The 24895-nt window shown below is 39.5% G+C and overlaps 1 protein-coding gene across 1 annotated transcript; it reads left to right on the top strand.

Moving 5' to 3' along the window:
- Nucleotides 1-6377: 6377 nt before the first annotated feature.
- Nucleotides 6378-21692, top strand: LOC129370460 (EMILIN-3). The gene is made up of 6 exons (XM_055046473.1): nucleotides 6378-7054; nucleotides 17707-17829; nucleotides 18669-18919; nucleotides 19009-19322; nucleotides 19416-19766; nucleotides 19862-21692. The coding sequence occupies exons 1-6, from the start codon at nucleotides 6870-6872 to the stop codon at nucleotides 21005-21007; spliced, it is 2370 nt and encodes a 789-aa protein (XP_054902448.1). The 5' UTR covers nucleotides 6378-6869; the 3' UTR covers nucleotides 21008-21692.
- The last annotated feature ends 3203 nt before the right edge of the window (nucleotides 21693-24895 follow it).

Raw genomic sequence — 24895 nt, 5'->3', positions numbered from 1 at the left:
GGTGCTGTGGTCAGACGAGAATAAAACTGAACATTTTGGCCAATGTGCAAAACGCAAAATGCTATGTGTGACCCCCATCTGTCCCCCTTCCCTCAGCTTAACCAGTGAAATGTGGTGGTAGAAGAACTATGCTTTGCTGTTTGGCAAAGACAAGAAAACTCGTCAAAGATAATAGGAAGATGGATGGAGCTCAGTACTGCATTAATGAAAGAAAAGCTGTTAGAGTCCGCAAAAGACTTGAGAGTTGCTGGGCAGAAGTTTGACTCCAGGCAGAATAATATCCCTAAACAAACAGGCAGAGCATCAATATTCTGGTTTAGACAAAAGAGTTTTGTGTTATGGTCCATTTAAGTCCAGGCTTAAATCCAATGAGAAAGTTCTAGAAGTCCTTGAAATCAATCTTTGAAGATGTTACTCATCAAACTGACTGACTTGAGCTGTTTTGCAGAGACAAATGGAAAAATATTTTGCTTTCTCGATGTACCAAGCTGCTACAGAGATAACTGAAAAGATGTAAGCTAAATAAATGCAGATAAAGGAGATTCAACAAAGAACTTACAGAGGGAAACTGGGTTCAAACATAATTTATTTTCCACTTTGTGTTGGCCTATTACCTAATAAACCTATGAAATACATTGGCAATTATGGTTATAACACGACACAATAAGTTTAAAGAACAGTTTGCAAAAGTAATTTTTCCAAGAAAAGGCCACCTGACAAATACCACTAAGAGACCTAATGTCATGAAGTAAAAACCCTTCATGAGGCAAAAATTATCTTAATTTAATAAGGTATCTCTGCTTGATTGAGAACACTGCATTCATCTAAGGAACATTTTTATAGTACAGATGTTTTTGTGCACAATGCTTGCTGTGTTTGCAGCAGTCAAGATGCCATTCCCTCCCAAACTGATGTTTCCTCTTCCAGTGAAACTGCAGGAAGCTCCGATGAAGAGAAAGAAAAGAGTCATTCAAGCAGTCAGACGTTTCCATCTGATGAAAACAGGCAAGGATGAAATGAATAAATTGGCATTGCGAGAGTCTGCTCAGTGGATCTGCAGCTCGTATTTTGAGTCAGCGCTCGGATCTCGTTGCTCTCAGCTCCAACGCGCCAACTAAATCTTTCTTATTAAACGGGACATTAAGATGACTATTTCCTCTTCTGAGCTTTCAGTGAAGAAGAATTAATACATACGAACCGCCAACCAGCTGTTAATTATAACCTGATGCAGGCCTGATGAAGAGCTTTCTGTATTTATCTTATGCGTCGCTTTGCTTTATTTGCAATCCAAAATACTTGGCCACAAGTACAGTGTTTGAAGAAAAATAATCCCTTGATTTTTGAATTTAATTTGAAATAAAGTATTTGAGAGCTTGATTGCGCAAAGCAATATTGATTGGGCCTGCTACGAGTTATGGTTATGTTTACATTGTAATTTTCTGGTGCACAACATTAGTTTATACTGGAAGCAAGAGCAGCAGACCTCCCGACATCATTATGTTGAAGCTTACACAGGATCAACTTTGCCAGCTAGCATAAATATTAGTATTCAAATCTCACCACATCATAAATAACAAGCATAGAAATGTTACAATACATCACAAGGCACTTGTCAAACAAGCTACAGGAGAGAAAAAAAAAGCTTAATCTGCTAGCAGAGATTCATTGAAAATAAAAAAATTACCTGGACTTTTGGAAAAAAACTGGAGATTGTTCTAAATTATTATTTTTTTCTATAATTATTAGTGAATGACCTTCATTATAAATGATCTATATTTAACCAATGCAAAATGTAAGTTTGATTTCTTGGGAGGACGAGGGCTTCATTATACAGCAATTAAATTGTTCTGACATCGAGCATGCTGCAGCAATAGGTTATTAATTACTATGTAATGAAAAAATCTGAAGAAAAGAACTTTGACGCAACATGTCTCTGAATTGTTTTAGAAATGAGTGGCATGCAACAAGTTGTTGAAGTAATGAGACATTACAGTGGGACCTGTGGCAGTGGTTCCCAAACCTGGTCCTCAAGTCCCTGCATGTTAGGTGTGTCTCTTTTCCAGCACATCTGATTTCAATGATTGTATGACTTCTTCTGTGGTCACCAAATGTTAATCATCCATTAAGTTAAGTCAGGCTTTTGGAAGCACCTAAAACATACAGAACAAGGGTACTTGAGGACCAGGTTTGGGAACAATTGAACTTTAGCTTTCTGGTGGTAAAAGATGAGTACATACGCTAACAAACGTATCATTTGTTGAGGACATTTTAAATTTTGTAAACCAATTTCATTTCACACTGACAAGATTGTCCGTCTGATTCTTACTAACTTCTGACTGGGGTGTTGTTGCTCTTTTCCAAGAACAGATGGGCTCTTCTTGTTTGAAGACCTTCCCTGGCAGGAAATATCAGGACATACCTAAGAAGAACAAGAGTTGTGACACAGAGGGGGAATAAGTGTGTGTGTGTGTGTGTGTGTGTGCGTGTGTGTGTGTGTGTGTGTGTGTGTGTGTGTGTGTGGGGGTGTGTGGGTGTGTGTGTGTGTGTGTGTGTGTGTGTGTGTGTGTGTGTGTGTGTGTGTGTGTGCTGTGCGAACATTGTGAAATGTCTTTCTATTCCCACACCTGCCTCTTTATGACTTCACATCCTCAAGATTCTTTTGTGGAAACAGAAACGGTTTCCATCACAGGAAGACCTGTTTGACCCCTGTGAAAACAGTGAAAATGTCCCCTGTATTTGACAACTCTAAATGATTACAATCAGCTAGGGCTGGAATGTCACTGTGGAAAAGGTACTGACTAAGGCTATGCTGTCTAGGCTGTTTGTTTTTGCTCTTCAGTCTGAACTGCAAACAACATAAAATGTGCAGTAGAGGACAAGAAACATCATATGTAGCGAGCATGCTCAGTGGAAATAAACATGGATGATTATGATAGAGCACATATTGTGATTTTAAAGCTTTTGTCTAACTGGAGCCAGCAAATTAGCAACTCAATTTTCATGATCGTCCTCTACGGTTGTTGTTTTTCTTCCTGTTTCCGCATCTCAGGATGCAGAATAATGCACACATTCAAACCGCCTCTTTCGGCCTGGCACTTCTCTCTTTGCAGTAGAAGATGGTAATTTCCAGTAAGCTTCATATTGTCAAACTGCAGTATTACATAGATCACAGGCAAACCTTTACAATTGGGTGAAGTTTTAAATTTAAACAGAGTCCACACCTGCAGGAAATAATTGGTTCTCAATCGCTGCGAGAAATGATTGTACAAAGCAAAAAGCGTAGAACGAGTGGTTGGTTTTGAACTGCTCAACCCTTTTCCAGACTCATAAGCTCCTTGAATCTTCTCTCTAAGTGCCTGAGCTCGTTCAGTGTCACTATTACATTCACTGTCACTTCAACAGTCAGAAGCACAGCACTGTAAATGTCTGAGCTTTGGACAGGAAAAACCTCCCCATAAATGGTGAATAATGTCATAAACATTTTCATCTGATATGATGCATATAACTATGCATCATTTCAGCCACTTTAAATATAAAACATGTTCTGTCAAGTTCTCACATTGTGATTGGGAGTGAATGGTAGTGGGAGTGGAGGATAGTAATCAATTTCTTACAAGAAAACATTTTTATAACATTTCAAAGAAAATCTTAAGTTTTACAAGAATTTATTAATGTTGCAATAACTGACAGCAAATAATCATATTCCTAAAAACATCAACACAAAGACTTTTTTGTGTTGATGAAAGAACTGAGGGTATTGAATGCACTTGAACAGATCACGCGATTTGAGCAGTGCTGAGTTTTAGGCCACATCCCCTTGGTCACAGAATACCTTTCAGGTTTAGGTCTGAAAACACACACTGCTCAACCACCTCAACTTGTATTAAAACAACAACAAAAAACTCTGGCAAATATATAAAGAACAATCACCATCTGTTTTTTCCGGGATTTATGATCTCAAAGAGTTTTGAACTGTTCGAGATGAATTAACTCATTTAATAATTAATGTCACATTTTCTTTCACAGTTTTTGTTATAAAAAGGACTGAGAGTGACATTAATTCATAAATATTGCTGAATAGCAAAACAACTTATATTCACTTCACTTTTATTTGTTATGGTTGGGACTGCTCACCTGAATTGAGTTGGTCTCCTAAAGAAACAAAGTTGCTTTTCAAGTCTGAAAATTGTTCAAAAATCTATCGATTGCTGAGTAAAAAAACTGGTTTCTCTTCATGTTCTGTGCGTCTTCTTCACTCAAATCGTATCTTTTTGCACAAATCCAATGTTTGCGCTGTAAAAACAAAAATAAAAAAAATGTTGGCAAATGTTGGGAACAGTTCATTTAAAGGCCAGACAAATGAAACTAATTGTGTCGTGTCCTGTTTTGCCAAATTTGACTAATTAAATTTGTCTTTCATCACTGCAGATCTGTGTGCAACGATTGCAGAACAGGATGCCTGTCTCATTGAGAAACACTGTGTGACAAAGAGAATAAAATATCACAACTTATGATGAATAATACACAATCTGGGCTTCTGTTGTCACTGATACTCGAATATGTCCTCCATTAACAAATGATCAAAGCCTCCAGAAAGGTTTAATGTGTCTGTTCTGATATTAAAAATCAGGCTTTGTAGAGCAGACGAAGATATTTTAATAAAACTACTCACAGATGTGCCACAAAGGATACTCATTAAGTACAGACACACAAAACAGAAAAAACAACAACAAAACCATTGTTAAAAAAATCCAGATGTATGCTCTGTTATACTTCTAAGCTTAACAATTTTGTATGTTCAGCATTATAAAAAGGAAAGGATATTTGCATGCATGTTGGGTTTTGCCAAATAAAGTAATAATCTTCTTTAAAATTGTCCATTTTTAAGAAAACCTGATTTAAACTTAAACAAAATGTAACATCTGATAAACAGATACTGCATATATAGATAAATTACAGCCTTCTCTCACCCATCTGGACCGTCTGTTGGCACAGACCTCTGTAAAATCCTTCCCTCATTTCCTTTGAAAAGCAGTATTTTGGTACCCCACTGCTTGCCAAAATGGCCAGGTTTTGAACAGTTTCCTTTTGAGCTGATAAAAGAAACCAGGACATGATTTCACACTGCAAGGCATACTTTGGAATAGCATAAAGGAATCTGAGGGGACTATCAATCAAACCTTCTGCTCAAGGCTCTGAGTTCATTTTTATTCAGCCTTTTAGCAGTTAGAAAGCCTGAATCTTTAATCCCTGGTGGAGTTTGAGTGGCTTTTGTCCAGTGGTCAGGAAGTTGACCACTCGTGTGATGTCTCTTGCAAACTACAACTACGGTTTTCTCTTTCACATCAACCTGCAAATGAAGAGTAAATAGACAAAGTTCAATGATGCCTAGTCAGCACGAAGGTGAGAAGGATGTCACCAAGCAGCCGTTCAACCAGAAGATTAGACAGTCACTTCTTCTGTCTAATGTCTGTCCGCTCTATGTGGCATTGACAGTATTTTTCATCTGAACATTCTTTCATAAATCAGTTGTGAGGCTTGACATGTTGCTTCAAATCTGATCTGAGTATTAGCTTCTTCGAATGTCCTGAAATTTCAACAAAAATCACAAAGTATTGTTTGGGATTGCAAGTGATAGACCAACATCTATCCTCTGCAGATTTAAGTTAAAGTTTCAGGTTTAGCTTCAATTTCCGCATCAAAATACCTTGTCGAGGGTTGCAAAGAATCCTCGTCTTTTTACTTACTTTGCCTGTAAGTGGATTTCAGAAATTTTATTCTGGGTCAATTATCTAAAATTAAAAGAGCAACAAAGCTTTTTTGATCAAACATTAGCACCTGAAATCTAAAAAGTTTCCCCTGTTGACCAAGAGGTAAAGAAGGCAGTGAAGCCTGAATTTGAAAATCAAATAGAAAGGCGGTATAGCACAAGCAGGTGTGCAAGTTGACCGACGATCTTGTTAGGATATTTAATGACTGACTGCAGTGAAGCAAGGAAGCGGTCTATTGTGTCCAGCTTTGCAGTGTCTCAGTAACACACATGGTGTTGCACATTGGGATATATTTCATGCATAGCTGCAACTGTAAGAAATGGAGGGAAAAATTGGGAAAAGGCACAAAATCTTCAAGAAATTAAGGAGGGGAAAAATATATAAGACAGGAAAACAGGTCAATGGACAACAAAAATAAAAATAATCTGAACTTTCTTTGTATTGATGTGGAAAAACAAACAATAAAAGCAGTGACCAAATGACGCTGCCACTCTGTTCCCCCAGCACAGAGTAAGTTAGGGTGGGATATGCAAATGCCGGCTGTCTGCCTGCCCCTTTCGAGGCTGCAGAGCAGCACGCTGCTTCTTGTATTCACACACCCTCACTCGTGCAGAGAGCCGATTGCCGGGAGGGTCGAGCGGTGTCGGCAGGTCTTGAACAATCTTGCACGTGTGTATATGGAGCTTGAATTTTAGATGCTTTCTTCCCTTATCTTCTTCTTTCTTCTGCTGTCCTCTTCCTCCTCTCCCCTCCTCCCAATCACCTTTGGGTTGTTTTCCTTGCCTTTTTTCCCTTCCCTCCCCTCTTCATCCTCTATGCCTTTCTGACTTGCATGTTCGGTCTCAGACCTTTTTGCATTACTTAAAAAATTGAAAGTGCATACGAGACAGGATGCTATAGCAGCTAGGGCTCCATGTCTCCTTCAGGGTCCACTAAAGAAAACAAGACTCCATTTGTGGCAAGAGATAACTTTATATACAATTATGTGGAACTAAAGCTGCCATCTTTTTAACCTGTCTGCATCACCAGGCACTTGCTTTTTTGGGACTCTGGGACTGATCAGGCTTTTTTTCTTTTTTTTTTTTTTTAATTACAACAATGTGGAGCAAACTGTGCCAGCTTTCAGCACAGATCTTTCTCTTGGGAGTGATGCTGTCAGTGGTGAACAGCAAAGGGACGTTGTATGGAGGCCACATCAACCCATTCTATGGAAGCAGATACAACCTCTACAAAGCTGGACTCAATCCTCAGTACTCACCAAACAAGCCTATGACCCGCCACAAGTAAGTGCTGATTACAGTTAATAATGTTTTCCCCTACCAGATGTTTAAACATGAGCCTAGACTTAAAGCTGGAGCCAGCCCGTGCTGAACATCCACCGACAGAGCCATGTCACCAGAGAGTTGCAGAAACATTGGCTCTAGTTGGGGTTTAATTGACATTTCTGTGGCTCAGACTTAAACACAATCCATGGCAGGGGGTAAAAAGCAACAACATGCTCGCAGTCATCATTATGGTGTTTATGATGAAGCAGAGTGAATGATGGGAACGCTCGCAGTGAACGCGAATTGTAAGAGGAAGGCATTAGAGGCAGAGCCTGACAGCGCAGCTGGATGCTTGCTGCCAGAAGGGAGTGGCACAAAGGGATTTCCAGTCAATACTAAAACAATAACACTGTGGATTTATGTTTGTTTCCTCTGATGAGGAAACAAACAGCCACTTGCTTGTTTTTGGGACTCTGGGACTGAGTCTCATATATCCACACAAATATATGAGGTGGCATTACTCAGTCATTTCTAATGAATAGAAAACAAGGTGAATAAACACAGCTACCTATGAGATGATATTAAATAGACATCACCTGTGAGGTTAATTAAAGTTTGCGTATATGTTTGTGTAGATAGAGGTGACTGCCTGAGTTGCAGACATTTTTTATTTTCTTCCCTTTTCTCCTCCCCCTTTTCTTTTTGTGCTTGGCTTCCCATCAGAACTGTTATATGTTTGGACAGCTTCCCAGCTACCTGCTGCTCCACTCAAAATGCCCCAGAGACCACTGATTGCCCAGCCTTTCTTTATTGGCTCTCCATCATTAAATATGCCTCTCTTCGTCCTGTACCAATAAAGAGAAAGCTCAGGATTTTGGAAGTGATCTTCTGTAAACAGGTCAAAGCGGTTAATATCATACCGGCAAGATAACTCTCTTGGGTTCTTCATTTGGCATACATTCAGACTAATTGGTCCCCGAGGTCGAAGCTAACAGCTCGATTGAAAAAGAATCAAAACCAAGAAGGATTTAAAACAACTATCTTAAAACCTCTTCAGGTTGGTGAGATGCTGTTTAAAAGCTCACAGTGCAGAACTTTGTTGAGATAATGACCTGATAAGCAGCCAAATTAATGTTAATATGAACATGGTTGTTCTGTTTTCCTCTTTTGGGATTCACACTATACAAACGTGCGAAATCTGAAGTAAGCCAAATGTTGACATTACATAAAAAAATAAAGGAGGACAGTTCAACTTGCATTAAAAAGTTAGCTAAGGATTTTTAAAGATATTTTCTGCTTGAAGGTTGTAAACATTTTGTTATTTTGAATGCATTAGATCACTTTCCCTGTGCCTTTCGTTAGTATAAATCTCAATTACTTGTTGCCGGGGGCTAAAGCTAACAAGTTCTGTGAGAGAAGCCAAGACCAAAGCAAACTTCTACCATCTTTGAACAGGTTTTACTGTACGAACTGCTTCAGCAGTTTGTGCAAGTACTATTTTATGAGCCTTGAAAGATATCAACACATGAATTGTGTGATTATATAGAACCTGGCAACCTCAACCCCACTTTTTGCCCTATGACTACCAGAGATTGGCACCAGCCGTCACCGCCCCTCCCCCACATCCTCTACCCAACTCTGCTAGATTAACCATGTATGGACAATGGACAGAAGGACAGATGGATGGAGGGCGTTAGGAGGTAGTGCACTATTAATTGAGCGTGTAAAGCATTTTCAAACAGTAGTAAGTAAATAATTTGAATAATCACAGAAAATATACATAAAGATGGTTTTAAGGTACACAAAATAGTGTTTCCATGAACTGTTCATGGAAACACCAACTCTGCTTTAGTTTTGGCCTCTCTCACACAACCCATTAGCTTCAGCTGCCTGCATCAACTAGATTTATACTAAATGAATGTACAAAGATTATGATCAACTGCAGGTAAGTCATTAACGGCTTATAACATTGAAACAGAACCTTCTTTGTTGTTCCATTTATTTTGTTCTTGTGAAAGCAAAACTGGATTTGCTCTTCACATTAACTTAAAATCTAATGTCTATAAAACCCTACAAATTAGTATAACGCATGTTTCAAAAGAAGAAAAAAAATGGCCATCATGTCCTTATTATTATTAATTGGGAAAAGTAAGTGAACACATTGCTGATGGAGTTATCCAAACAAAAGCTCTGTCACGGGAGCATTTAAACAGCATCACACCAGCATACTCCAAATTACTAACACGTGCAAGCATTCAGCTTTTTATTTAGGTGGGGTCCAACCTTCAGCCTCTCTGCATTGAGTGCAAGCTTTTATAAAGTGACAAGGCTCACACAGCTCTGAATATAACGTGTTATTATTAGAGCTGCCAAAGCTCCAGTGACAACTTGCAAAACGGAGAGCGGGTAGATTTTTATCAAACATACAAAGAAAGCGAGATTCTTGCTTCACTCTGACAATTCTCAGGACTTCACTGTGAGCTCTGCATTTCACCTTTCATCAGCTCATAGGAAGCTGCCATTCAGTACAAGTTTCCAACGTAAACAGCAAGCGCTTAGTTTTGACATTGGCTCAATTAAAGCTGAATTAACATTAACAAAGACATTATTTTTTAATCTGCCTTACGTCAGCGCTTATCAATCAAAAATTAAAATTTGACGGTCCGTTCAGTTTCGACACTCAGTCCTTCGGGTGTTTTTAGCATCACTCCTCACATCTGCAGCATGCCAGTGTCATAAGACAGAAGCATCCATTAAGCAGATCATTGTGGTGCCAAATCTATTTCCATCTTGGAAACTATTTCATGCCTGATTCTGCGTATTAACTCATTTACCGGCACTTTGAATTGCCTTGCTGCATAAAATGTGCTACGTAAATTAAATTACCTACCTACCTACCACATGCTTGTTGTTCTGTAGGTAACTCAATACATTTTTGACTTCCAGTAGGCATTATTTCTTAACATTCATGCCCGTGAGTTTAACAGTGATGTTTACCAAGAGCTGATGTCCTTGTTGGAGCAACAGCACCCAAGGACGTGAGCGTGTCTGACCGACATTTGAGTTAGGTCAGTTCAGATGTTGTTGACCTGACTGCTCAGTGGAAATAGAGGCTTAACAATAACACTTGTTCTGTAACTTGTACACCATATTATTATCTCCAAGTGCGTAAATATTTAATAATGTCTGTAGGTTTGTGTTGCGTTGAGAATATCTCCAAGGTCAAACCTTTTCTGTTTCTTGCTGAGCACACGGTCACATTTTACGACACACATTCCTGCTGCTGAAATATTTGGGAGTCCTCAGCTTGGTTTGTCGTCACTTTCAATTATCATCTGTGTTTTGGCAGCAAAGCGAGTGATTTGATTTCACAGTCATTTCTTTCATTCAATGCAACCACTTGCTGCTGTGAGACAATTTATGGTCCAGAAAGCCTTTGACAGTGACATCTTAGACGGCTTAGACACTGTATCTGTCCCTGACTTCACAGCAAATGCTAGGATATTCTTCTCCTTCTGTTTGAAAGTTTCGTTTTATTAAAACAGAGGCACAAAAATAATTGCATGTGAAGATTCTCATTCTCTCTACTGTAAAACAGTGGAAGAATAACTGATAGAAGGAGCGAACAAGTCATTTGAAAAAAATAAAATAAAAAAGGTCTCCCCTATATCATCTCGAACACTGGCAGTTGTTGGGTGTCACGTGTGACCACTGATCAGATTTGAGTTATATCTGTGGGTTTTTGGGTGATGTATAGGACAGAGATCAAGGGGCAAAGGTCAGGAAGCTGATAGAGGTTAGAGGTTGTGGGTTGCTCTTGTAAGTTTGGGTTGAGTGCCCAGCGAAGGACGGGAATGGAGCCAGTCTCCTGCTAAGAATTACAAAGACTGGGCAGTAAAGTCCCAAGCTCCCTTTAACCGAGTTATTAATCAAACTTCAAGCTTTATCTGGTGCAACTTAAAGTCTTTGAGCGTAACAAAGAAACGGAGGCAATCTTTCATTCTGTGTTTTACCTCTCAATGAACGTAAGATAATTCAAATGTTCTGAATAGCTTTGATTTTATTACGGAAGAAATAACTACTTCCCCTTTTACTCTAATTGAGGCTTTTGTGAGGTTTCAGCAGCTGCATCTGGTATTCAGTCAGGTCTACACTCAGGCGGTCCCATCTGGATCGCAAGTTTTATGTAAGAGTTGCTTTTAATTTTCTGTTGCTACAGCCCAACGGATGAAAGGTTGAAAAAACATGGATAACGTCCATTACCTTTTCTCTGAAGTATCACATCATATTGTCACATTGAGATCAGTTGTTCAGGACACTTTTGTTTGACGAAGGAAACTGCAGCAGAGAGCCACTCAGAACCAGTTCCTACCTGTTGGTAGGAGTCATTCATTTGAGACAAGGAATTGGAGCAAAGTGAATGCAATTGGCTGGACTTCTTTAGACAGACAGCATACTATTGCCATCATGTGAGCAACTGGATTTAATTATACAGCACTATAAAAGGCTCAAATTAGAACTACATTTTAACCTGACATAGGTGCAAATAAGGCAAGTAAGGTATGATTCTGATTTTGTTTTGGGTTTAGAGGACAAATACTTTGAGATGAACCTTTTAGGGTGTCCCTCTGTTCAAACAAAAATTATTACATTTTCTCCTAAAAAAGTGGACAAATTAGTCATGCTCTGAATCATTACATCTTGTATGCTAAACATCCTTTCAGAATTTAAACAATTTTATTCTCTAAATTTCTCAAAACGGCCCGTTCTTGCAAACGTTTAAGTTGCAAATACGCCAAAGGATATTGTTTCTGAAGATTTAGCTGATTAGCCGGGAAATTAAGATGTAATTATTTTTGCCGTTGGGTTTAGGTATTTGGTTACTGTGAGCACTTCTCCACACATGGTATCCACATTAAGTAAGTAGCCAGAGGATTACCGTCAAAAAAAAAAAAGAGTAAAAATCTCTTTTATAAGCATGGCAAAACTGAATGATTTGTTTCCCCTTTTGAGGGATTGCGTTGTAATTCTGTTTATCTACTTTAATTACAGCGACAAGAAAACTGAGCTCTGTTTTTTGAAATGTCAAAGTTTGTGCAGAGCTGGTGAATGAAAAGGCAAAAATTAATTAATTGAGATCCGCATTTTGTTCTCACTGAAAGGCTCACTTCTGTCCTATCTATGATGTGTACCCCGCTCTTGTTTTCAAGCATTTTTATTCAGTGACTTAGAAGCTTATATTCCACACAGTAGCTGCAGTGAGTCCAACTAATCTAATAATACACATTTTTCTTCCACAGGCGTACAAAGTAAAGCAGATTATGTGCTTTGGGAAATGCCGAGGGATAAGTGAAGCAGATTTTTTTTCTGACTTGGGCATCTTTGCCTCTTTCTGCTCAAGAAAAAAAAAGAAGTGCCTAGAAGAAGTAGAGAAGGATTATGCTGTTCAACAAATCCATGAGCGAGTAGATAACATGTAATATCTTGATTAGCAATTACAAGAGTTGAGAATCGAAATAAAAAGCACATATTTTGGAGGTGCAATAATGGAGAGTGACTTGGCTGACATTTTCTTCCGAATGTCAGATGGATCCCACAAGGTTTTAGAGCTGTGAGTATCTTTGACCTCCATCATTAGCCTGGAGAAGCCTCAGTCAACCAGGCCATAGAGCTTGAAGATATGCCATCTGGCATCATTAAAAGCATTTATGAAAAGAGATGGGCCCTGGAGGAGGTCTGTTAGCTTATAGACACAGCTGCTGAAGGCCTTATAAAACATTGCATGGGTTCCTATCAGCCCCCGACCAGTCATAAATCTGTCTGAGCCGACAGCGGTGGCCCGAGTTCAAACAGTCAGGGACCCCTGCAGGTGAGAGTGTGGAAGATGAGCCACCGAGTGTCACAGTATCAAAATAAACAGAGGTTGATGATGATGATGATGAGGCAACACATGGATGCCAAGTCCTATCTTAGTCAGAAAGATAAATAATCCAGAAAACGATGGGTATACAGAGATGGTTGAACAGTTTTTACATTTCAAAAGAAAAAAATAAAGCAATGCGAAATGGAAGGTTGAATGGTGAGTTAGATTGAGCCCAAGAAGCGTAGAGATGTAATATTTGTCTAACAGTCTTCGGCGGCCATTCTGCCCTTTCCCTATGATGCTGTAAAACTGTTATTTGCAGGAACTTTTGACTAAGGGAAAGGAAAGGAGGTTGAAAAATTCAGTCAGTCAGCGAAAGTGAAACGGAAATGAACGAACACGGACATTTCTGAAGATTAAAGTCAGGTGAGGAGATATAACAGCAGAGTTTACAGAGTTTGGCTCAGCTGCAGAGGTTACAACTGGGTGGTATGTCAAGGGTGTGCACCCACACTGGACATCTGTTTTTTCTTACTTTTTGGTTGTGTTTTCTTGCAAATTTCAAGAAGACAGCAAGGGAGTTTCTAATAACACATGCTCTAAAAAATAACCCAAACTCTTTTGTCAGTCAAGTCTTTGGTCAAATGAGCTATATATTAGACCATATTTAACAAAACAGACACCAAACAACATACAGTTGGATTAATGGGTTAAAACAGCTTCCTACGTCAGGATTTCTAAAAATTTTACCTTAACACATAAAAGGAATCAAAAGTTAGAGTGAAGCAAGTTCTCACCAGAATCTTGATGCAGTTTTTATGTCTTATTATCCACAAGAGATGAATTAGTCATACTTGGAAAACAGCAGGTCTCTCCTAACAATTTTTAGAGTAATTTTGTTTTTCTTCTGTTTGTGGTCCGTTTATGATCAGCGAAAGACATGGTTTGGACTTCTTCTTTCTCTCTCTGCTCTTTGGTCCTGTCCTGCATGCATGAAGAAATCGCCTAATTAGTAAACAGTTTCCTCCTGTGTATAATGTCATTTCAAAGTGAGTTGTTCTGTGAAGGCCTAATATTTTTCATTAGAGAACATTAGTGAAGGCCTTATAAAACGTCAACATGACAGTATAACGCAAATATGAATATGCAAAAATGCAAATGTAGGGGCACAGAAAAAGTATGAAAACAGGTGCTGTGGTAAAATGAGACCAAATTTGAACGTTTTGACCTTTTTGAATGAAAACTGACACTGAATATTACCCGGAACATAATCACTCCCCCCATCAAATGACCTGGTGGTCGCAGCGTACTGAGGGGATATTTCTCTTCAAGAATGCCCTTTTTTTTTTCAAAATTAGATTCAATTTAAATCTTATGTGCAAAGCTGTTTATGTGCAAAAACATTCCCCTCCAAAACTCTCAGATTTTATTTTAGAAAAAAAGTGAGCCTAAGATTCCATTTCAAGTTTTTGGTCACATACAGTTCTGAAAAAATTAACTCTTTTCTTTCAACTCTTCTCGCCTTGTGTGGAAAATATATTTTTCAAAATGTGTTCCCAAATTCTCCCAACACCTGGATCCACATGAAGACTCCTCAAAATGGAAAAATCATTAAAAAACTTGTTCACAACCAGTGCTTGGTCTGTTCGTTCTGGGTGACTGCTGAAACATAGTTCAGCATGGAGACTCACAGGAAGGGGAAGTCATGTCTCTCATCCCCTAAAAACACACGTGAAAAGGTTGAGGGTGAGGGAGGAGCTCAGGGGCAATTTTTGGATCTGTATAAATTTGGTCATGCAGTTGAAGAGAGTCCTTTATTTCGCAAAATTGTTCTTCTGGGACAATCTAGGAATAGATTTGCTGATCTATGTTTTCACCATTGATCTTCATCCATGTGATCTCCATTTCAGATCACATGGATCTTCTTATTGTTTTTCCAAAGTTCCCCAGATTAGGGCTTTTCCCAGCTGTAGAACACTGAGAGCCAAACCAAATTCCTCCCCACCCTGGAGCAGACATGGCAGAAAACATAACAAAGTCTAAAGTCAGCTCTCAACTTTTATATCCAGGGATCATATTTTTGAAATCGGGTTTGTGTAGACTGAGCAGATTTCAGCACTTTATTGTTGTCCTTCAAGTAAGAACTCAAATATTTTTGATACGACAGCAGAGTTGATCTACTGTGCCCACACTGCAGTGTGCAACAACAGGATTTTCATAGCAACTGATTTTTCTTATTTATTTATTTATTTCACATTTTGTCACATAATAACCACAAACTTGGATGTATTTAATTCTGAAAGTATGGGATAAAAATGACAAAAATTCAATAAAATTTTGAAGTGGAAGAAAATTTATGCATGCTATTATAACAATTTTTACCCCACAACAAAATGGTGATATGCAAATTTAGAGCTAGAGTTTCACTTACTTTGGTTTTCTCAAACATAGCCAAACTGGGTGGAGTAAGTCAGCAATTTGTAAGTCCCTCCATAGATTAACTGGCCCATTGTAATCCAGGAATCAGTTTCATTGTCACTCTGGGTGAACATTTATGATTCTTGTCCTGAAGGAGGAGTTCCACTTAACTCCATCTCTTTTTTCATCAACTCTGACCAGCTTCTCTTTTCCTGCTGAAGAAAAGCATCCCCGGATCAAACACGTGTGATCATGGTGACAGAGTGCAGAGCTGGATTTTCACCATGCACAGCAATCTCAGCCAAACTGTTTCCCAGCACTTTACTCTCCCTGGTGTCATTCTTTGGAGTATTGAGGATTAAACATTATACAGAAATGCATCCAAATGACACTGACAAACTCAAACTGTGAAAACAGAAGCGGTGATGAGAAATGTGAGAGTCCAGTTTTACCCTTTCTTCTTCTGGACTTATGTCATCTTTGCTGATTGAGCGTCAGTCTCAAGGGCTGTACCCTCCAGATGTGCACCTGACAAACAACTTTTCACCATGTTCACTTTTCACTTCACCCAGCAGCACTCCATACATCTGTGATTTATTTGCATAAGCTGCTTTCTGTCAGCTGTTACAAGTGCATATGCAAATTTTGCTCAGCATTCACACTCTCAAATACAACTGCAACTCTTTTCAATGCTCTAGATAAACATCAGATGTCAAATCTGATTTAGATTATATAACATTTTGCATCATTGTAAAACACCCTGAAGAACAAAAAAAAAGAAGTAGATAAAGGAAAAGAAGAAAAATGGCTGTGTGTGTTTCCTCTGAGGCGTACAGAGCAACAGATTGCAGCAGAGGGAGTGATCAGCGTCAAAATTTCTCAGAGATCGTAAAAAAAAGAGCCTCCAAGTGTGGTCCTGGGTGAAATCAACATGAAATCAATCTATTAGCAATGCAGTCATAGTCACTGTACATGTGTCAAGTTGTTTCTTGGAGAATCTGAAGAGAAACCAAACATGTTATCACATTTGTTGGGCAATTTCCACCCACCATACCTACAGTAAATCCCATCTAATAAATCGTTTCAGCCAAATAAATCTCCCTGCATTCTGTTTGTCTGCAGCAACCAGCTGCAACTGCACGTGTGAGACTGAATGCCGCCATCGTACCACGTCGGCGTAGGTTGTCTCTCATTCCGGCGCCTGCTCTTCCCTATCTGATCCCATTAACATATGTCAACACTTTCAGAGTGGTGGCACTACAAAACATTCTGTCCATTCTGTCAGAATTTTGCAGCAGAGCTGTTTCCTTCACAGATTCCAAACTGGTTGTGCTCCCTGAACCTGTTAACTCAACCTTCTTCAGATCCTCCCTGCTGCATCTAACATGACTATTTATGCCAAAACAGCTGGGAGGTGATGTTAAGTACCTCAGGTGATGTTAAATACTCCCCTCTGAATGAAAAAAAAACCCAAATACAATTCTTCACATATGAACCTGAAGAGTTTGGATCCTCACTTCTCAAGTTGCAGCGAGTCCAAGTGAAAAATGTAACAGTTGCTATAGCTGTGTTGGCTGGAAAGAGAGGGTGAGGGGACAGAGGAGGCCCAACTCCAGCATGATGCAACAAGTAGCTGCAGTCAAGTTATTATGTGTTATGTGGATTCTGAGTCCATCTGAAGGACTCAACCACTCTTTGATGTGTAGCTTGATGCAGTGTTGCCAACTCATACAATGTTGTCTTTAAAACCAGTGCTTTAGTTATGGATGATTACCTGCATAGACACAATTACCCAGTTGAAATACTCACATGAAGGAAAACCCCAACAGATAATTAGATCTAGAGGAACACAGTCAGATTTGTCTTCATCAAATGTCTTTTTTCCAGCAGAAACATTGCCAACTCTCTGCTAAGAGCAGAGTAAAAGTTTCACAGTGGCATAATGTAAACAAGCTTTCCAGCATCTGTGTACTTGTTTAAAGTGAAGCCGACAATTTTGAGAAACAAAACATTTTGTATGGTGTCCCTCAGGGCTGTTCAGTATGCCAGCACAGTTTTGTTTCTTTGAGCAGGTCTGGCAAAGACTTGAGCACAATAGATAACGGCTAAAATGAATTCAGACCATTTTATTGAATATTCCACAGAAAGAACCTAAAAAAAAAAACAGCCCAATTTTCTGAACTGGTAATGTGGCACTGATTTGAGAGGTTTTATCATTTAGTGGATTTGCTAAAGTGATTTCAGCTGCCAATGCACCTGAGTTTTGTCTACAATTATAATTTGGAGAACAAAGAGTTGGGATCTTAAATTAAAGTGATTCACGTTTAACCTGTCTTTGTTCTTCACTAGGCCTGATTTCATTCTGACATAATTTATTTTATGCCTACAGAAACCATTGTGCTTACATGGTCCAGAAGAACATCACCTGCATCCTCCAGGACGGAGTGGAAACATACGTGAAGGCCGAATACACCACCAAGTGCATCTGGGGTCAGAAATGCCCTGTAGTCATGTATGTCAATCAGCCACATCAACAAAATCCAAGCATTTCAAAACTAGTGACTGTCCATCCAAATTCACAATCCTTTGATGTAATGGTTAAAGTGTGTAATTGTGACATTATGTTTTTAGAAAAACTGTATTAGAAAACTGACAGCTCCCTGACATAACCCATGCAGGTGCTGCCCTCTAGTGACAAAGTCATATATTGTTTTACAGCTGGAGGTTTTGTGTATCTGTACCAGAGGAAATTTTTTATTTATTTATTTATTTATTTATTTTTACAGCTTACAGGAAAACTGAGAGAAATGAGTCCTTAATTTTCTAATTATTTTCAATCTTAGATGTGGATTAGAGATTCCCAAATTATAGGTTGTGTGTCAGTTAACAGTTGTAATTGAGTTATAACCCAATGGGTTAGTAACAAATGCTGAAAATGGTACTGTATCCTCTCTGATATTATGCAATATGTATTTAAAACAGACACTGACAGAAAAATTTAATTGAACTCTATCTTCAAAAATGAAAGTTCAATCTGTGAGTGTGTGCGTTAAAGCAGGAGAGTGAGTTTGATTTTAAACAAAATAATCTTAAAGTTGGGCATTGACCTGAACTCAATCCTCTGATGCCACACCATTTACACTACAATTCATCTTAATCTCCTAATCTTCCTTTAATCCACATTTAATCCCATAGAAAACAACTTCCTGCAGTTTTTTTTCTCTCTGTTCCACCTATCCATCTGGAATCTGTGTTCCAAGTTGAATTATTTAACAAAAGCATATTTATATAGCTGAATCATCTCTATTTGTACTGACAGAACGCATTCAATTTGTATCTCAATTCATTCAGGTACAGAACATTTCACAGGCCAACATATAAAGTGGGGTATAAAACTGTGACAGAACTCGAGTGGAGATGCTGCCCTGGTTACTCTGGCGAAGCTTGTCATGATGGGCCCACATCACTACCTGACATCATAGGTCCCCATCGCCCCGGTATTAAGGGATTTCCTCATGGACCAAGACCGCCAGTGGACCAGAAGCCTGGAGGAGCTCCACTGGATCCAGGCAAATTCTTCCCTGGAGGAAAACCTAACTATGGTAAGAAATGAATCGCGATTGTCTTCTCCAGATTCATCTTGTGTCTCAATCTTTTTCTTGAAATTCCAAATAACAATGTGACTTTTTAGGAGTGACAGGTGAACGTTTGGACCGCATGGAGCTGGACCTTCGTCGCCTCACCCAGGGTCTAGAAACCCTCAATAGTGTGGTGACTGGCCTCGAGGAGCGACTTCGAACATCCCTCCGTGAAGAAACCAACAAATTACTGGTGTCCATGCTGACCAACCCTCCAAGAACACCGGACTCAACAGTGGGATTCGGGGTGATCCCAGACGGATTGGAAGGAGGAGGAACCATAACTGGATTTGGAGACTTAGCAGGAAGAGTGACTGAAGTGAGGGATGAGTTGCGAGCCAAGTCTCACATTTTGGAAGAAATCCAGGTACCTTGTCTTGATATGATATAAAGATTGGAATCATAACAGTTCTTCCAAGATTTTTATTAGATTTTTAAAAATATATATGTATTTCTTTAGGGTATGGTCATAGGTCATGACGGCCAGCTGAAGAAACTTTTGGATGAAGCCACTGGTGAACCCATCCCTGGTCCAGGCTCAACCTCTTATCTGGATGAGATCTTGGATGTTAAGTTAGCTAGTGTGAGAGCTGAGATCCTCGACGGCTTTGAACGCCGTCTTACTGGCATGGAGAACCACTGTGAGGAGAAGATTGGGGCGGTGCAGCGGCAGTGCCAAAAGGAGCACTTGGATGGCCAGGAGCAGATGCAGCAATCTCTGGACGGCAGAGAAACTGGCCTCAGGGAGGAGTTGGGCACCTTGCAAGCTCAGATTCAGGGTTTAACTCTGACTGAGAGCTGTTGTGGACAGGTATGGGTGACTTTAGTAAGATCAGCAATTTCCCAAATTTTGTGATAATATAAATCTTGAAAATTAATTCTAAAAATATATGTTAATAATTACAGGTGAACAGCTTGTCTGAGCGCATGTTGCGGCTAGAAGAATCTGTAAAAGATATAACTGAATCTCAGAGGCAGCTGCAGACGGCCCTCTCTGACCAAACCATTCACATAGAGACCCTAGTCGAGACGCGGTTGGTGGACATGGAAGGAAGACTGAATGCCACCAATGGTGAACCTGGTGGGGTTGAAGGGTTTCAAGGTGGTCTGGATGGTTTCAAAACCTTGCTTGAAGACAAGTTGAAGACTCTCGAGGAGAGAGTGTTTGTGGCAGTGGAAGAACTAAGCAATGCTACAACTCCTGCTCTACTGGAGGGCCAGGTGGTTCCTGCACTGGAGACAGAAATTGACTCAGTCAGGAGGAGAGTAGAAGGAGACCTGAGTGGAATTCAGAAACAGCTTTTAGATCTGGAGCTCCTTTGCACTTCCAATTGTGCCCAGTCCACCCCACAAGAGGAGGCTATCACAGACACCTTAACAGATGAGGAATGTAAAGGAATGGATAAGAAGATGACAAACCGTTTGGACTCCCATTCTAACCAGCTGGACCACCTAAACAACACCTTGAATAACCTACTACTCCGCATTGCTCAGGAGGAATCAGAGGGCTCTGTTCAGGGAGAGATCACCCTGCTAAAGGTCAACATAAACTCTGTGAACCGCACTCTCAAAGGCCTGAAGGACTCCATTAGCTTCATTGCAACTGAAGTGGGCCATGCTAACTCCTCGTGGGAGCAGAGGGAACATCAAATTGTCAACCAAGTGCAAGGAATCACCAAACTCATGGGCCATCAGGCTTCCCTACTTGGAGCAAGCGAGAGGCGATTGGCAGAGCTTCGGGGAGAGCTAGCAGCTCTGAAGAGACAGTTGTCAGGGGGGCTACAGGGCTGCCGCAGCACAGCAATGGAGGTGCAGAAAGAGGTAAAGGTCGTTGACAGCAGAGTAAGCCAGGTGGAGAGTCAGTGTAGCAGCCTTGGGGTACTTGCAGAGAGCCTGGAAAGAATCAGGGCAGAGCTGGAGAAACACTCCCTTGCCATTCTGAGCCAGGTGAATGGTACAATGACCGCTCATTCAGAGCAGTTGGATGATCTGGAAGGTGAAGTCCAAGACTTTGCATCCAAGGATGCCACCAAACAAAACAATGACCAGTAGCATTTAGGCTACAGTTTTTATAAGAAAGACTCACTGTATGTGTGCTTCTGACTAGGCCCAAGTGCCTTATTTTGTTTGTTTCTGCCTCTCTTGTTCAAATAGCATTTGCACAGATGCAAATTACTGCAACAGGAAAAAGGCTATCTCACATAAGCTTCTTTTTCCAGTGGCTCCAGATCAGCTAAGCAAGAAAAACTTCTTGCTGATTCTGTAACATGGCAAAAAATATTTCCATAACTGTTTTTTGTAGGGCATTTGTTTGTATTTCTCTTGAGTATTACAATTGTGAATGTGCTATCATTTTAACTTATATGAAGTGACTTCATAATGATGATGTTAAAATGTTTTGTGGAGAAATACTAACAAAAGAGAAAATGCTGCTACAGGTTTCTGCTGACAAGCATACCTGACACCATCCATGTGGATACTAGCCTTGTCTTTTTTAAAAAACAAAAAAACAAAAAACAAATACTGTATGCCAACTTGGTGCTATGTACATTTTTTTTTCATCTTTGTTTTAGATGTGTTGAAGAATTGCTTACATACATATCTGCTTAAAGAGTTGCCCATATTTCCAGACTCATTGCTCTAAATTACAGAGATGTTCCACGATTGACCAAAAGGGGACAGTGAGAGCACATTACATGATATTGAAATCAAAATTAAATAAAACCTGAATTTTCAAGATTGGTGCTTTTTTCTGGTACTTTTAGGGTCCCTTTTATTCAAAAGATTGTGTCAACACTTCAAGACAGTCATGAATTATATGTACATATATATATATATATAATATAAAATAAAACCCTTTTAAGTGGTGATCTGGTGTGAACTCCAAGTGGCTTTAATACTCTGCTTGGTGGATATTAATTTTAATATCCATCAAACACATCTCTGAAGCAGCATCATGCAAATATATTTTGGGACAGAAGTAGATAAACCTCAATAACAAAATGGTTATTCATTTGACTCAGATAAACTACGTAAAATTCCCCTTGGCTTAAAAAAAAAGCAAAGGGCTTTGCTTTCACTGTGAAACTAAACAACACAGACAAAAAAGTATAAACAAAAAAAACTTCAAGTTCAACATTTCCTTTAAGATCATGCAAAGAACAGACAGAAATAGTAAGTCAGCCAGGTAGTAAAAGACAGTCAAAGGTTTCCATATGAAATTCCACCCGCAAGTTTTCACCCAAGAATAGTTCAGCATATGGTTAAACAGCAGTGTCAGTTCCTCTCAGTATCTGTTACCACAGAATTAGGCTGTAAATATGGTGAGAATTACAGCAAAGCCGGTTGTCAGGTTGCACTTACTGCAGGTTTCACATAATATCATCGTACAGTTTGAGAACGCAGCGTCTTGTGTTAATTAACTGCCTTTCATAATGTAATGAGGACCAGAAATATGTCATTAATATACACTGTGCGGCATATGGGCCAGAAGAATTTTAGGAACGGCTGCACATCTGTCACAGACTCATATAAATTAAAACACGCAGCAACATTTAATGTTTCTCAAACAGTTAAGGAGCATCTAGGAAAAAACAACAAACTGTCACTGTATGTGACGGTAATCACATCAAGCAGACTCAGCCCAAATAAGGGCATGAGGTGAAAATGTGAGACATTCAGATTCTACATCAATGAGTGAGGCAAGGAAGGAAGAGAGATGTGAAATTTAGTTGCTCTTGCAGGCCAAAAGCTCCGTCAGCAGGTCTTCTGTGGGCCGTCAGCACATAGCTTTAAAAGACAACATTTCACAGAAACCAGAACAGGATAAAGTTATTCAGCATAATGAAAGCCAGAGGCTGTACATAAAAAAAAGACAGTGCTGGAAGCAAAACATGGAGCGGATGTAGGAGGCTGAGGTCAATGGAAAAATAAAATATAGATATACAGAAAGGGGATACAGACCTGTTGTGTGGGCAAGGTACAGCATTTCTGTCATGATTTATATACCTCAACACATGGAGGAATGTTTTCATCTTTTTACAGGATCTACTTGAATGTTTGTCTTTCAGCAAACGTCCCATGCTACCTGAAAATAGCATGGGAAGTTTAGGATTTAGCCACATTAAAATATCAAACTTTCTCTGCATTCACTTTAGTTGAAATGTTGGGGCAACATTTATTGCCACTCAATTATAGCTACAGTACTATGCAACATCTTTCTACTCCTTTAATTTTCAGAATCAAATAATAATGTGTCAATGTAAATTTATGTGATAAAGCCAAATAAAAAATAAAAAATCCAACTTTGAAGGATAGAACAAAACATTTTACTTTATTATTTTTAAGTTGTCATCAGATGCTACCTAATTTGTTGCTGGAGTCCACCTTTGTGTAAGTTTACCGCCTTCAAAAAAGTGAAGCGTCTGTTAGCTTCACCAGTCATAGTCAAGTCTAGATTTGATTAATCTGGTTAAGATTCTAGTCCATTGAGTAAATGTAAATATCCTCTGTTAGTAATTGTTTGTGACAGTTTCATCGTCTTCACTTGCTTTCGTCATGCTTGGTTTTTGCCTAGTGGGTATTTTTGTTTCTTTTTTGCAGTATCACAATCACTTCCACTTACTGTGGAAGAAACTGTGCTTCGAAATAAAAGAGAGCCCTCCTGTTAATTGATGCTTTAGCAAGAAAGATTGGCTTTTAAAGTAGTGGAGCATTTCAACAGGGGGTTGAAGTCAGATGATTATATATCCTGTAGGAACGCTACAAGGAGATGCAGTCAGAAGGACACAGAGCAGAGTGAGCAGGCATGTCACAGTCAGCTGAGAAAGAGGCAAGCTGAGAGAACAACGCAGATTCACTGACGAGAAATACTCCCGCTGATAGACAGGGATGTGACAAGAGTGGGCCAGACAGGGGTGCCAAAGGATGGACACCAAGACAGAAAGCACAATAGTGTCAAGCACAATGAACGATGTGGGCGGTGGAAGTATGGATGTGTTTACAGCCTCCTCGTTTCTCAGCTGAGCTGTACGCCTCGTGTCCTGACAGGAGAGCCACAACGCAGGCTTCAGCAAAGAAAACGCTTTCCCGCTACAAGTGAGCTAAAGCAGGGCCAGCAGCAGCCGTGAAGATTTAAACCCCAGGGGGCTGAAAGCAGCTGCATTCCCTGCCAACCATGGCAAGTGGTATAACACAAAGGATTGTCCTGTTTGTGACCTGGAGAAGATGCAGCAGGAAGGGGGAGAGGAGGTGATGAAAAGGAAGCGCATATGGGGAAAGGTGGGGGCAGCAGATTTTTTTTTTCTATTGCTAAATAATGATAAATGGTTATGTAATGCCAAAACCATGTGGCCTACACTGGTTTTGTTGCATTCTCTCCTGTCTTGTTTGTGTTTACACACAGTGCCACAAGGCATAGTTGCTCTGTGTTAATGAAACATGATTTAATCCAACATGAGAGCAAAGGTCTTTGAATTTGTCAGCTGCAACATTCAGTCCAGCAAATTCTAGACATGTACATGTTCTGTGAAAGATAAAATAGTAATGAGACAACAAAACAACAAAAGTTTAACTTTGGGGTTTTGGGGGATTTATTTAGGTGTCTAAAGTAGCTTCCGAATGAAAGTCTTTTCAAAAACATCTCTGGCTTTGGGTTTTATCAGAAATGACTTCCTTCAGAGAGCATTTCAGATTTGCCGGCAGATTTCTGAGTTACATTTCATGTTCAGTGCAGAATTTTTGAGCTTCCCCATCTTTATCTCTCCATAACATCAACTTCACAGCATGCTACATTCACAGCTTCTAAGAAGTAAGACGTCAAGAAATTTTCCGCACCTTTTTCTTTGCTTTTAGAATAAAGGTCTATTTTTAATGTATCTTCAGAAAGAAATACATTTGATTGCTGCAAGTAATAAGGATTAGAGTGGACCAACCAGAATA

This window comes from Poeciliopsis prolifica, unplaced genomic scaffold (genome assembly GCF_027474105.1).
Source record: "Poeciliopsis prolifica strain line A6 unplaced genomic scaffold, Auburn_PproV2 SCAFFOLD023, whole genome shotgun sequence".
NCBI lineage: Eukaryota > Metazoa > Chordata > Actinopteri > Cyprinodontiformes > Poeciliidae > Poeciliopsis > Poeciliopsis prolifica.
The sequence above is the reverse complement of the archived record's forward strand: the minus strand, read 5'-3'. Positions and strand labels throughout refer to the sequence as shown.

Coding starts and splice junctions, on each gene's coding strand:
- LOC129370460 (XM_055046473.1), top strand. CDS start 6,870: ATGTGGAGCAAACTGTGCCAGCTTTCAGCACAGATCTTTCTCTTGGGA. Junction 19,323..19,415: donor ACATTTTGGAAGAAATCCAG/GTACCTTGTCTT, acceptor GTATTTCTTTAG/GGTATGGTCATAGGTCATGA. Junction 19,767..19,861: donor CTGAGAGCTGTTGTGGACAG/GTATGGGTGACT, acceptor TAATAATTACAG/GTGAACAGCTTGTCTGAGCG.